Below are 15,271 nucleotides of genomic sequence, written 5' to 3' on the forward strand. Positions count from 1 at the left end.
ATCCGGTTTTCCTTATTGTGAACATCTAAGCAATTCTAGCACATAATAGTTGAGGAATTAACTTGTCCGTGCTCTCTGAAAGACCAACTAAGTAATGACGAAACAAGTGCGTCTGAAGCACAGGAGGTGCTGCTTTCTCTGTTAGAGTGTGAGCGTGTGAGTGACTGTACACGCTGGAGAAAAGAAGAGGTGAAAAGATCGAGAACAAATGCTTTTTTTTCCTGCAGAGAACAAAAAGCCTCTGTGACATTCTTACTTGTTATTAGGTCAGTAATTCCACTGGGGGGGTGCCGCAGATGTAGAACTAATTTTTGCAATCCCCTGAATGCTGACCAGTTGTGTTTTAACATCACATTTTATTCAGGTTAGACCTTTTCCCAGGAAGGTGATTTTCCTTCAGAGTACAAAGTAAATCATAAATAACAAAATATCAAGTCCTGCGGAAAAAGGACTCCTTGACATTACATTTCAAAAACCATCCCCTCTACATGACTGCTCGTATTACCATATGCATCATGTCAACTGTCAGCTGTGCAAAGACAGCATGCAGTAAGAAACAAGCTTTGCAGAATTTTATTACAATTTCCAGCCACAATAAAAGCACAAAAGGAGAATGGCGACAAAAAAAAACACTAACCAAACTTGTTTAAAATCCAAAGCAGCAGTTTGGCAATCCTTGTCACAGTATCAATATTTCTGACTGAAATACAGTCACAGTTATTCTCTGAAATAGCACTTTGTGTCAGACAGCCATAGTGACTGCCAGATGTCACATTGCTTTTTATTTGTGATCAGTCAGGTAGAAAACGACAGAGCACAGGCTCAAGAGAGAAGCAATACTGAGGGAGTATTTCATGGAGTGCACCTGAAATGTTGTTGGTTGGATGCATTAAGTACAGCTAAGGGGTTGTTTGTCTCCTGAGTGCAGAGGACATGGCAACCCACCAGAGCACTCGCCCCAAGTGGTTTAGTCTCAGACCGGTTTAGTCTGGTCCAGCTGGAGGGGGGAATGAGACGGAGAGCGATTCTAATCAGGGGTCGACTCGAGAGCTCGTTCAGATGGTGGTCAGGAGAAAAAGTCCACACTCATGCTGCTATTACTGCTGTCACTATGGATCCACATTCACTGACTACAGCTTTATTTTCTTACCAATCTTTGAAACAAAAAGTAGAAAAAAAAGAGAGAGAGGGAGAGAGGCGGAAAATTGTAGGCTGATAAATATAATTTAGGGTATTTCATGTGAAAAGCTCAACAAGCTGCTTTTGTTCCTGACATGTTTGTTTTCACAACAATACTTTGTTTTTCATGCATTTTCTGAATAAATATTGAAATATATACAATGTGTTTTGTTATGGTAAATAAAATATGTCATTTAAATCATTTTCACAGCCAAAAATTTTCACACCTAAATAAAGACCATAACACTATCTTTGTATTTAGAGCGGCAATTATTTGTGAAGTAATCAGTAAGTCGATTGGCAGAAAAATAATCAACTCTGAAACTCAAACAATTCTTTGTTCCAGCCTCTCCGGCATGATGCTTTACTGATTTTTTTCTCTCATTCATATCATTGTAAACTGTCTCTGAGCTTTGGGCTTTTGTTTGGACAAAACAAGAAATTCGAAGATGCCGACTGGAAACAAATTATGGAAACACATTTCCACCAAGAGAAAACAAATAAGATGAAAAAGAACGATCCTGTGATCCTGTGATTCTGTGTTGTGATACGAGATCCTCTCTAAAGAATAACTTAGTATCTCAAAATAATGACTTTTTTATCATCTTTTCATTGTTTCTATTTTTCTCCCATTTCTTTTATTCATTTCCTTTATTGACTTATTTTTATTGACATGCCTTAATTGTTTTAATTTGTCTTTTCTCTACTATGCTTTTAAATTGTTAATTTTTCTTGTTTTAATTTTAATTGTTATCTTGTTTTTGTTTTAAAACTGTTTGGCTTTCTGTTTGAGACAAAGGAAAGAATCCTGACAGGTTAGACTGATTTACATTATCAGATCAGCAGCCAATCAGGAGCCAAACTTGATGCTTCAAATGGGCAGTCCACAAACCAATGGGTGACGTCACAGTACACTGTAAAACCCAACTTGTTGTTTCAACTTAAATATCTGAGTGTCCATGCTGCGAAATAATTTTATGTCAAGACAACAAAGACAATTACGGAAGCCCTGAACCGCAAGTGAAGAAATTTTTTTTTGAGATGTTATCTTGTTATTTCGAGATCATATCTCGTTATTTCAAGATAATATCTCATTATTTCGAGATAATACACATATGTAAAAAAAAAAAAAAAATCTTCCAAAATTTTTTTTTTCTTCAGATATAATCTCATTATTTCGAGATAATATCTCGTAATTACGAGATAATATCTCGTTATTTCGAGATAACACACCCATGTAAAAAATATATATATATATATTTTTTTTTTTTAAATATTTTTTTTACATAGGTTTTTTTAAATTCTTATTTTTTTTTTACATATGTGTATTATCTCGAAATAATGAGATATTATCTTGAAATAACGAGATATGATCTCGAAATAACAAGATAACATCTCAAAAATTTTTTTCTTCACTTGCGGTTCAGGGCTTCCGTAGACAATGGAGTTAACTCAAATAAATCTAATATTTGACTCAATATTTTAAGTTAAAATGACTTTTTGCACAGATCTTTGTTGTATTGAAAAGGGAAAATTAGTTATGATAACAGACATGCAACATTGGGTTTTACAGTGTAGCTACGTCCATATTTATATACAGTCTATGGTTGAGTTACTAATTCATTATGTTGAGATACTTATTTTTTATTCATTTTATTTAACCTTTATTTAACCAGGGAATATCCCATTGAGATTAAGAACCTCTTTTTCAAGGGAGCCCTGGAATACTTTGTCATTATGTTGTTATAGTAAGCCATTTTTTTTATTATAATGATTTACAGGATTTTTTTCATCACATTGGTGGAAATGGGCTTTTATAACATATGCCTAATCAAGTAATCATAAATAACCGTAAAAAACGACAATAGCAGCTGTGTATTGCAATGCAAGCAAACTAAGTTAGAAAGTCTAATTATTTGGCTTATTGTTTAGTGAGGCTTTTGTCCAGATTTTCCATAATTTAGAACATCCTTCTGATCATGTAAGAGGCATTATTGAGGCTCCAGTATATCTGGGAGGATTAATATCTCCCAGACTGTAATCATTTTATCAGCCCAAAGCTCAGCGTTACAAGCTAATACAAATGCAAAGTAAAATTTGCACATGGTCTTTGGTGAGGGTGATGCATCATAAGCCCTCTATTACAATAGTTTGTTTAATCCCATCCCCCACAAAGACAACACTTGACATCTGTGACAGATCACGCTCATCTTGAATATTTACAGGGGGAGGATGTACGTTTGGACTTCAAAGAAAACCGCATGTCGAGGCAAAACAATTTGTTATGACAAAATGCAAACCGTCAAAAAAGTGTCAGGTTGTGTGTGTAATCTCTGAGCAGTCATTTCCCCCCACTGATCGATGGCTTTTCACAAGTTGGCAGACGATTAATGCAGCATTACATTAGCCACTTACAACAACCTGGTCGCACAGAAATCCGTGAAATAGCCACGGATTTCGCTTAACTCAAAATCCGTGGAATAGCCACGGAATCGCTCAAATTTCCGTGAAACTGACACTGATTTCGCTACAATGCAAGTTAATGACAGTCATATCCCGTGGCTATTGGTTTGTTCCAAGTCACGTGACTTTCAAGGTCCCAGCGGTCAGAACAAAAAACATGGCGGACAGTTCTCTCATTTTTAGTGAAAAATCAATATTTTGACTTAGTTTCTGCATAAAAATGGATTTTGATCACATTTCTAGCGAGAAATATATGTTTTATTTTCTAAACCTTCACTCAGTGAATGTACATAATCACTTTGTGGTGAAGATCTCGCCAGAAAAATATGACTGTCATTAACTTGCATTGTAGCGAAATCCGTGTCAGTTTCAAGGAAATTTGAGCGATTCCGTGGCTATTCCACGGATTTTGAGTTAAGCGAAATCTGTGGCTATTTCACAGATTTCTGTGAGACCATGTTGCTTACAACTTCCTTTTCTTTCTCTTGGAAAATAAAATTAAAAGTTTGCGCATGAATTCTACATCTACAGAACACTTTCATAAAGCTCTATTCTGTTTCTCTGACTGCAGTGGATTTTTCAGGGCCTGACAGTCACACAAAGCCCCTGAGCAACAATCCATTGTCCTGACTTTTCCACTAAATTGTATAACTGGTGTTTAAAAGCATAATAAACACTGTGAGTGCTAAGCGAATGACCTCAAGGCAAATAAAAAAAGAAACAAAGAGAGGAATAGAGCGCAAAAAGGCAAGAGCGCAAGTAGTGCATAAAGACACCCTATGAGTTAGTTTCCACTGCAACATGTTCAAAACATTTAACATTTAAGTGCCAAGATAGGACGATGATATTTGAACAGTGTCACAACAGCAAATGTGTGAAGAGCTCATGTCAGCAGGGTGCTGCCATCTGCATGCACACTCATTCATTATTCACTCACTTTTTCTTTCAATGATGACACTGAAGGAGGTGAAAAAATAAGAATGTAGGCAAACGTAAATAGCTATTAATACTGCACACAATTCAGAAGAAATGCTATTTTGAGACGATTAAACGTAATAATACACTTAACTTTTAAACACTTAAGATAAAAAACTAAAAACAAAGCAGCCCTGACCATGTCTGTGTATTCAATTATTATGTTGTTCAGCTAAATATAGACCTAAGAGACTATATTGCATGAAGAGTTCCAATAATTAGTTGATTAATTGCTTAGTGGATCAGCTGCTTAATCATTTATGTCGATTTTCAATCAAAAACTACAGCAATTATCTGGCTCTGTTTGTTATCATTGTACACTGAATGTGTTTCAGCTTTAGACTGTTAGACAAAACATTTAAAAATTAAAATAAACAACATTTTAAGATTAAATTAACAGGCAGTCCACACCCATTTAACAGCTGCACAAGCAGCCGATTACAACACATATTGATTAAACTGATCCCCCCTCAAAGACAAACTGAAGGTGGAGGTGGACGACTGGAGGTCGTTGGTACAGCAGCTAAAAACCACTCATATTTGTATCCCAAATGATATTACCATAAAGCTGTGTTTCTGCATTGACTTGTAGTCGCCGTAATACTTATGACAGAAGCAAAGGAAAGTCAGGTGATGCAGTATTAAGTGAGACAAAGTCTGCGTAGGGAGGACTGGGAAGGCAGGACTTTCAGTCACAGGACTGATATTTGTGTCCTTTAAAGACCAAAAGTCAACATGGAGTTATTGTTACCTAATGTGTGTAACTACAATATTTATGTAACCATGTCATGTACTACATCACGGAAGTGTAACGTACCTACATCAAATATGTATTTTAATCCAAACTATGATGTTTTCCTAAACCCAGTGAAGCTTCATGAAGCTTCATGAACCTTTTTTTTATATATTCTAGTCCACACTGAAAAAAAGCCAACTTGTGTTTTTTGGCCTAAAACAAGGGGCAATAGTTCTGCTAACTCTTATTTCTTTGTTGTGAAATGCGGGAAAGCGGTGAAATTCGGTCATTAGCGAAAGCTAGTGGCTAACTTACGCCAGCGGCTAACTGACACTAGTGGCTAACTGATGCTAGTGGCGCTGCTTGTTATAGCCACAACTTAAAATTTAATTTAAAGTTTGTTGCCTTGAAATTTTGAGTTTACCCTACTTTTCTTTTTTTGCAGTGCATTAGATGGATTAAGCTAAGAGTGCCATCTACCAGGGTCAACAAAAATCACTAATGGGGCATGAAGCTTTATCTGGCCATCACTACCTAAAGTATTTATAATATAAATAATAATACAATAGCCTTGTCTGTGTCAGTTTTCTTCAATATTTTATAAAGCCCAAAATATCATTTTTTGCATTTTGAACTTAGTCGCTTAATGTATTAGACAATAGGCAGCTATTTTGACAATTTATTAATCCTTGACTTTTGACTAATTGACTGACCTGGTATCTCTGTATCTCTCTCTAACAAACACAGAGTTGCTCAACAAACAGGAGTGAAATAACACAGAATAAGGACACTGAAAAGCAAAAGATGTCATTACACATAAAATATACTTCTTCTTGTACCAAGGGAGGGACACCAAGCAACCTCAGGGCTCAATTTCTCCTGGCAATCTCATCACTAAACATGAAGATGCCACCAGAAAAGAAAAAAGTAGAATGAACCAGCCCTGCTCTACAGCCTCAGCCAATCTATGAAGCCCAGGCTGCTCTCTGCTCGCCATGCAATTACACACAACCTGTTGAGTGTTGTCCCGGGAACGCGGTCAGCAAGTCGCTGGAGAATTAATGAAATGCCAAGATGGAAGGAGAGAAATTGCCTGTATAACCTATCCTCAAGGTGCCCTTGTGGTATTTCCAAGAATAAGTCACACAAGGGGAGAATATAGCACTGCTGGTCACTCGTTGGAAGTGAAAGTTGTGCCGCCTTCAACTCATAATCTACTTTTTTTTTTTTTTTTTTTTTACATTTGTGGGAAATGAGAGCAATCATTGCATTGCTTCCTCACTTCCAAAGACATTACAATAGTCTCCAAAGGTCACAGCCATGAAGAGATTTAATTGCATGCCTCAGTGTCAACCCTTTTATTAAAACAACTCATTATAGTTTGAAGAGACTCACTGTTAACCTATACTCTCCATCTCTTCTTGAAGTTACACTAAAGAGCTTTTTCTTTCTCAAGTTTTTAAAAAAAATGTTCATGATTGTTTTCAGATAGCCCTGGTCTTGAAAATGTTTCAGCAGTAAAGTTTGTGCTCACTGTAGACTGGATCCACTCTCTTACCTGACAAGGCTCCCAGAAGAGTCCGGGTCCCTGGCGGTGACCGTCCCTATGACTGTGTTGATTGGGGCGTTCTCATTCACCTCCAGTAGGTACACTGGCTTGAAGAAAACAGGAGGCTCATCGGAGTCTTCTATCACGATCTTTACTGTAGCTGTGTCCTTGAACGGTCCACCGCTGCTGGGCTCAGAGCGGATGTTGGTGGCTTCAACTTTCAAGGTGAAGGCTCTCTTGCTCTCGTAGTCTACGGGCTGTAGGGGGACAAAGAGACACGTAATCAGGGACAGCCTCATTGTCTAGGTTTCATTCTGCTTCCAGACTTGTCCAAACCAATCAGGTACATCTCTCAAATCCTGTACTAGGATTTCATCATTGGAAATATGGGAACCAATGTTTCCCGAGCTTGACTCATTCTCTGGACTACGAGTAGGGATCATTCTGCTGCTGAGATTTTCACTATTATTTTTCTAATCTGAGTGTTTTGAGTCCTCTGATTTACTGGGGATTTCCACCAGGTGCATTACGGCCGCGGAACGGCAGCATAGCGAGCCAGTCGTATACACGCGAGATAACGAGAATACGCGATAATCCTGAAAATACGGGAGACCGCGAGATCCCGTGATAAACAGCAACAACAACCAACAGCTTACTTCTCTGACGTGGAAGATCTGTTGATCTGACCATCTATCCTTATAAAAACAATGTGTTATGTCATAAATGATTGTATGATGTTCCACTTCAACAATCAGTCTCTTGTCGTCCATGTCTTCGATCCTCTGGGACCCTTTGATTGATTGATTGATTGATTGATTGCTGATCTGGTGCCTCGGCCATAACATAAAGTTGATGTGAAGGAGTTTTAGGCTGCATGAACTGCGAATTGTGTTTTATTTTGAAAGGGGGCGGAAGGGGTCGGACTTCCTGTCCTGTTCCTGTTTTACGAGCTTTAGCAGCAGCTGGCGGAGAAAATAGAAATGCTAGCTAATTCTAAGGCTGAGAAACATCCTGGTGTCTGTTTGTACTTCACTTGTATTCCAAGTAGTATTGACCAATCAATTTTTGCTGCATGCAGGTAAACGCTTTACGTGTGGACTTAATGAGGTAGAATGCAATGCCAAAATGTAATCTTAGAACTCACTGGTTATTTGTTCATGATTTAGATTTTTATTAGCTTTCGAAAAAAAATGTAGGTGAAATGTTGCCTGCACCTAAAACCATTGAAAGCCAAATTAAGTTATCATAAATATTTATTATACTGTCAACACTTTCCTCAGTTTTCTACTAAAGAGAATCATATTGTCATCATCATTGAAGAGAAGTTGTTGTAACATCAACATTACACACACCGGGAGCTTAAATCTGAAGAGAGAGAGTTTGTGAGTGACTGTGATAATATCTACGGAATCTGTCTATTGCAGCAAAAACTATTTATTTGATCATCATTTTGATTTATATCAAAGTGGCACAATAATTGTAAAATTCAGAATTGCACAACCGGAAATTTTTCCAACCTTTATAGGCATGAAAGAACACAAATCTCCCCGCTAATGCTCTCAGTGACAGCAGATTATTAGAGCTTTCAGACTGCTATCACAACCAGCTCACATTAAATAAATGAGAACAGGTGCTTATTCAAGACTATCAACAAAAGGTGTAATTTTCCAAAGATATAAAAAACATTTTGTACAGGACATGTCATTGTGTGACTGACATATCTGTTTAATCACATTTTTCAATTGCTGTGCAGTATTTCTTTTACAGATGGCTTATCATTAATATTTAAAAGAAAGAGGAGAGTCACAATTTTAGTCTCTTGGCATCTCCGAGGACACCCCAGACTGTCACAATTTCATTCGGAATCACCTCTGGTCGCTCTCATACTACGAGAATAATGGGATCAAGTCACTTCCACGCTCCATAACCGGGATTTATAGGGAAATCAAAACTGGGCCTTGCCGCTTGAGGGGATAGGAGCTGGCTTGGGGAGAGCGAAGGACTAAGAGGAGGGAGATGAACAAAACGAGAAATGTATTCAGTTAGAGAGGGGGAGAGCAAGAGGAAGTGTCCCTGAGGTCAGACAGGGCCGGTGCTGAGAGCTCTTGGGGCACAGGGGGAGATGGGTGAAGGGGGGTCTGGAGGTCCAGCTGTGAGACAGAAGCAGCAGCAGCAGCAGCTCTGGGACCTCCACTCATACATCCTGGCATCAGGGCACCAGTAGACACACCAAGCCCCCGAAGCCTCTCCAAGCCCCACTCCTTCGTGGTCGGAGAAGCTATTTGGAACACTTTCATTATTAACTTCCCCTTCTTCTCCTCCTCCTCCTCCTCACTCCTGACACATAACCCCCTTCTACCCCTTCCCTTTTCTCTCTCTGATCCTGCCATCTGTGCTGAGAAAGTACATAGTGTGGCTGGACCTCGAGCCAATGGATTACACTTAAATTTTGAGGGCAGTGCAGAGTAAGAGCTTGTATGAGATTGTGACCAGATAGTCAAATGATTAGATGGAAAGGAAAAAATGTAATATGTATTATTTACTGGTATGTGCCAGAATTTTTGACATTATACTCTAGACCAGTAGTTCTCAACCTTTTTGAGTGGCGACCCCCAATTTAACATGCATGTTGTCCTTGACCCCCGCTCACTGAACACAATCTCACACGCACAGTTCAGATCACCCAAAAAAGAAACAAAATGACAAAAAAAGACACGGATGACCAAAAAAGACACAAAATGACCCGCCCCCAAAAAAAGACACAAAATGACTAAAAAAAGACACAAAATGACCAAAAAAGGCACAAATTGACCACAAAGTTATAAAAAAAGACACAAAATGACCAAAAAAAGGCACAAATTGACCACAAAGTGATAAAAAAAAAGACACAAAATGACCCAAAAAACACACAAATTGACCAAAAAAAGACACAAAATGACCCAAAAAAGACACAAAATGACCCAAAAAAGACACAAATTGACCAAAAAAGACACAAATTGACCAACAAGACTGAAACACATGAACACATGAACACTTTAACACAGTGGAGACAGAGCTGACTTCCAAAATGACTTGGCGACCCCCAGAAATCATCTCGCGACCCCAATTGGGGTCGGGACCCCAAGGTTGAGAATAGCTGCTCTTGACTACAAAAGGAAATATTGTTGTGGTGTATATCTACTCTAAATGCACTCGTAAATTATTAGCAATAAAAAAGTAGATTTTGATACTTTGTGATTTTGTTTCAATGGACTAAAGGCCAATTCATACTTTCGGCACTCCATGTTTCTGCCAGTGTCTGCCTTTATCATGGTGTCCTAAAATATATAGAAAAGCATAAAAAGCATAATCTTGAGTAAAATATATACACCTTTTATATTATTTTAACATTTATCAGTAAAATCACATATCATGTTACTTTAAATGCAGTTCAAACACCAATGATGTACTTTTACAATATGAATAATGGATAAAAATGCCGGAGGCCATGCTTGTTAAAAAAGGGTTGTGGCTCTACTGCTTTGATTGGTTTATAGACATCCAACCAAATAAGTCTGTTCATCCGACACTTATCATCTAGACATCAGAGGAAAGTTGTGCAATGGACGGTCAGCTCCTTTAAATCAGGACTAAAAACACTGTTTACTGCAGCGTACTCTTAACTTTAACACTTATCTGCTCTACTCTACTGCCCTTACTTTTTAACTACACAATGTCTTTTTATTATTTTATCTCTTTTTTATCCTGCTGTATCTTATTTTATCCTATTTATATTTTTATTTCTATTTCCCTGTTTTAATTGACTGTTTTTACTGTTTTCAATTATGTCTTGCTGTTTTTAATGTGTAATTAAAGCACTTTGAATTACCTTGTGTTGAATTGTGCTATACAAATAAACTTGCCTTGCCTTGCCTGGGTATCTTAATGGGTTAAAACTGAGGGTTTTTTTGGAGGGTCAAGGAGGAACAATTAAAGTCAACCTACAGTGTTAAAAACAAGCTAGAAATCTTGGTGTAGTCATTGACTCAGACCTGAATTTCAACAGCTACATGAAGACTATTACAAAGTCATCCTATCACCTTAAGAACATCTGAAGGATTAGAGGACTTATGTCTCAGCAGGATTTGGAAAAAAACTTGTCTGTGCCTTTATCTTCAGTAGACTTGACTACTGTAACACTGTCTTTCAGGTCTCCCCAAAAATCTAATTAGACAGCTGCAGCAAATACAACGCTGATGCTCAAGTCCTCATTAAGAGATAGATAGTGGATCACGTCACCCCAGGTCTGAGGTCTTTACACTGTGGCTGCCTGTCTGTCAAATAATTGATTTGAAAATACTACTGTTGGTTAATAAAGCACTACATGGTTTAGGGCCAAAATACATTTCTAATCTTCTGCTGCATGATGAAGCATCCAGAGCTCACAGGTCGTCTGGGTCAGGTCTGCTTTCTGTCCCCAGAGTCAAAACCAAACATGGAGAAGCAGCGTTCAGTATTTATGCATAATCTGTTATAAACCCTGTTACAGACTGCTGCTCTCAGTTCTCTTAAATCAAGACTTTTCTGTTTGCTTTGATTATAAAATAATCATTTATTTCCCTCACTGCACTGTAGCTTCTGTTCTTATAACTTGTACCTGTCTAAATTAATTTTAGCTTGTTTTTATTTGTTATTGTCTTGACTCTTTAATTGACTCTTTTAATTGTAATAATAATTGTTCTTTTATGATGTTTCCTCTGTACTTATACTTTTGTCGCTATACTTTTTATGTTTTATCCAAAGCACTTTGAATTGTAACTGAAATGTATTTTATAAATAATATTGTCTTGCCTTGGTACAAACGTTGGTATCCAGCAGAAGTAAAATTAACTGTCACTCAACAGTAATTTAACAATTCCATTAAGGATGCAGTTTTAAATGTAATTCTTAATATTTATTTATTTTTATTTTCTTTAGGTAGATGTTATTTTTTAAACTGATGACTACAGTCACATCTGAGTCTTGCCATTGTAGCCATTCCACTTGCATGCTGATACTAATAGGAACACACACTGGCTGGGCATGGGATACTAGAAAGTTCTCAAAATAAAAGCTGCACCATCTTAAAAAACTTATGGGGAGAAACATCAAATTGAACCTGCATATTAAAGCAGTATCGTTTCTTTTTCTTCCTCTCGGGGCCAGCAGAATAAACTGTAAATGTAGCGCTGAAATACTGTGGAATGTGTTGGCATACAGTTGTCTGTTTTGTTGTCCGCCAACTCTTGAGTAAAAAATCATTATCCATCTCTGTTGCTGCTAAAGCAGTATTTCTGCAGGTTCAAACAACTTCAATTTAGGACTTTTTTTTAGGCCATAATGAATGCAATTTAAGACTTATTTTATGTCCGCGCTGGCAAAAAAGAGAAAATCGGAGTCCCAGAATGACTTGCAAAGTACATGAATTCATTCACTTTCAACATGAAAATTCAACTGAACATAATTAGACAGAACTGTGTGTACGTAAAAGTGTGTGTGTAATGGCAGCATTTGCTTTTTACAGCAGCTTTACGTTTTTCTGACTTCCCATGCGACTCTAATGCCTCTATAGACAAATCTGCCTCCTGTTTTGTGTGTTCAGCCATCAGTATTGCCATGACTGTGGTGGCAGGTCATGCAAGAAAATACATCAACGTGTTTGACATAGCACCAACACTATCACTTCCTCACATTCTGTGGATAATGGTTGTTCATTTTTAGAATGTTTGACCTAAAAATCCATCTCCATCTCCTAAATTTCTAAATGGCGGACAGCAGACTGTAGTTTCTCGTGTGTTAACAACCCCTCACCGCCGTGTCCCACTCTACACCCCCGTCGTGTCCTTTTTCAGTCTCTGCTGAGTGACAGCAGCAGGGGTGGGACAGTTTTCTACAATTTTATCAGCTGATCGTTGACAAATGTTGGCATAAAGTGTAGACACCAGACTCTGGAACTGCCTCCCCCTCCACATCCGTGCAGCGCAGTCCCTAAATGTTTTTAAATCTTACTTAAAAACCCACCTCTTTTCTCTTTCCTACAACTAAAGTTTTTTTTTTGTTTTGTTTTGTTTCTTTTTACCTTTGTCAATTCTGTATTTTATTGCACTTTTTGCACTTTTATGTGAAGCACTTTGGTGCGGCTCAGCCGTCTGTAAATGCGCTATATAAACACATTTGACTTTGACTTTGACATTATTAACTGCTAAAATTTGGTTCGACATGTTTAAAAAAAAAAAAAAAAAGACTGGATGCTTCGGTGACTGACTACTGCCTCTTGAGCTGCAAGTGGTATTACAAGACAGGATGGGCCCCAGCTAGCTGGTTAGCATGCTAACTTTGGTAGATATCTCTGCAAGACAATACATGAACGTGTTTGACACAGCATCAACACTGTCACTTCCTCCCATTCTGTGGATAATGGTTGTTCATTTTTAGAATGTTTGAACGAAAAATCCATCTCCATCTCAAAGTCCATCAACCTTCCAACCATCATCTATGGTCATGAGCTTTGGTGCTTAATGACCGAAAGAATGAGATCGTGGATACAAGAGGCTGAAATTAGTTTCCTCCGTAGGGTGGCTGGGCTCAGCCTTAGAGATATTGTAAGGAGCTCAGACATCTGGAGGGAGCTCGGAATAGAGCTGCTGCTCCTTCGTGTCGAAAGGAGCCAGCTGAGGTGTTTCGGGCATAAGGATGTCTCCTGGGCGCCTCCCGGTAGAGGTGTTCCAGGCGTGTCCACCTGGTAGGAGGCCCTGGGGAAGATGCTTAACATGCTGGAGGGATAATATATCTCTCCTGGCCTGGGAACGCCTCTGGGTCCCCCAGGAGGAGCTGGGCGTTGTGGCTGGGGAGAGGGACGCCTGGAATACTTGGCTTAGCCTGCTGCCCCTGCAACCCGGCCCTGGTAGTGGATGGATGGATGGATGGATGCATGGATGGATGGATGGATGGATGGATGGATGCATGCATGGATGCATGGATGGATGGATGGATGGATGCATGGATGGATGGATGGATGGATGGATGGATTTAACCAAAACTGCAACTGAACTGCAACTGAAACTCCGCAAAGGCTGATGGCCATAAAACAATGAGCTAAAAGACTGCAAAGCACTCAACAGCTGCGGGGGAATTCAGGGTCCCTGTGGGTTTGTCATCATGACTCACCACTCACACTATACATAGTAATTTGATCCGTGGTTAATATGACAATATAAATAAATGCAGCTTCAAGATAACTCGTATATTTGTGAGCTGCTTTGCACATCTACATCAGTAATTTAGTAAACTACTCCATATTAAATTCCAGGAAAACTGGCTTCTCCCATATCAAAATATTGCGGTATTATTCCCACTTGACAACATGTAGAAACAACTCATTATATTTGTTTCCAGGGTCCTAACAGAGAGGGGAAAGGGGAGAGGGGGGCTCTCACTGCTGCTGGCATATTTAATTACACTAAATCCACTTGCATGGTTTAAGAAAAACTGCGGTAAACAGCTTCTCTGATTAGTCTACTTAGGTTTGATTCATTATTTTCTATATCAATTACAACATCAAAAAACAGGCTGTTCTTTTAAATACTGTATGATATTAAACGCAAGTTATATTTTGACCTGTTCAAATGATCAATTCATGAAAACACACACAGCCCTTTAAATGAGCAATCCAGGGAGAGCCAGTTTGATTTTTATTAGCATGCATACTGGAAAACAGTAGAGCTAGATACCATACCAAATACCAAAGCTACCAAGGGCGACTGGTATGTCCATTTCCAAAGGGGTCCCTTGACCTCTGACCTCGAGATATCTGAATAAAAATGCTTCATGCTAATCCAGTGCAGTTTGGGGGAAAGAAACCCTACAGTTGTTCTCTTTTTTGGAAATGCAAACATTGATTATGACTGGAAAGCTGAAACACTTGTGTATTCAATGAGCCCAATTGTTTTCAGGTGTGACAATGTTAGTTTTCCTCTGTATACTTACAGATTTTCATAGCAGTTTTCAGAATAGGAATAATTGCCATTCAATTGCAAAAAAAATACAATTCTTGCAGAATTCTCAAAAATGTTATTTATACCAAATCACAGCATGAATTTTTCTAATTGTGTTCTCCAAAGTCTTGTTGTCTTAACTGGGTGTTTAGGAGGGACTTTTGACCATTTTTGCAAATTGTAAAATTAAGCAACAAATCTATTAAACAAATAGTATCAACCCAAGAAATGCTGCAACAACCTTCACATACCCCCTATCATAAAATGCCAGGCCCTCTTTTATCATTTCAATAGATTCATTACTAACATTTTTTTCTATGTAACATCAACTATTGCCATGCTTTCTCTCCACTGTCC

General features: G+C 38.3%; 1 protein-coding gene across 2 annotated transcripts in view; it reads right to left on the reverse strand.

The window, feature by feature from the left end:
- The window catches only part of cdh8 (cadherin 8), a 132,958-nt gene that overhangs the window by 19,327 nt on the left and 98,360 nt on the right, over positions 1 to 15,271 (reverse strand). For both annotated transcript variants that reach the window (XM_059351455.1, XM_059351448.1), the window contains exon 7: positions 6,912 to 7,159. In XM_059351455.1, coding sequence (XP_059207438.1) covers positions 6,912 to 7,159 — 248 coding nt within the window. The remainder of the gene's footprint in view (positions 1 to 6,911; positions 7,160 to 15,271) is intronic.

The sequence above is a fragment of the Centropristis striata genome, chromosome 2 (genome assembly GCF_030273125.1).
Source record: "Centropristis striata isolate RG_2023a ecotype Rhode Island chromosome 2, C.striata_1.0, whole genome shotgun sequence".
NCBI classification, from domain to species: Eukaryota; Metazoa; Chordata; class Actinopteri; order Perciformes; family Serranidae; genus Centropristis; species Centropristis striata.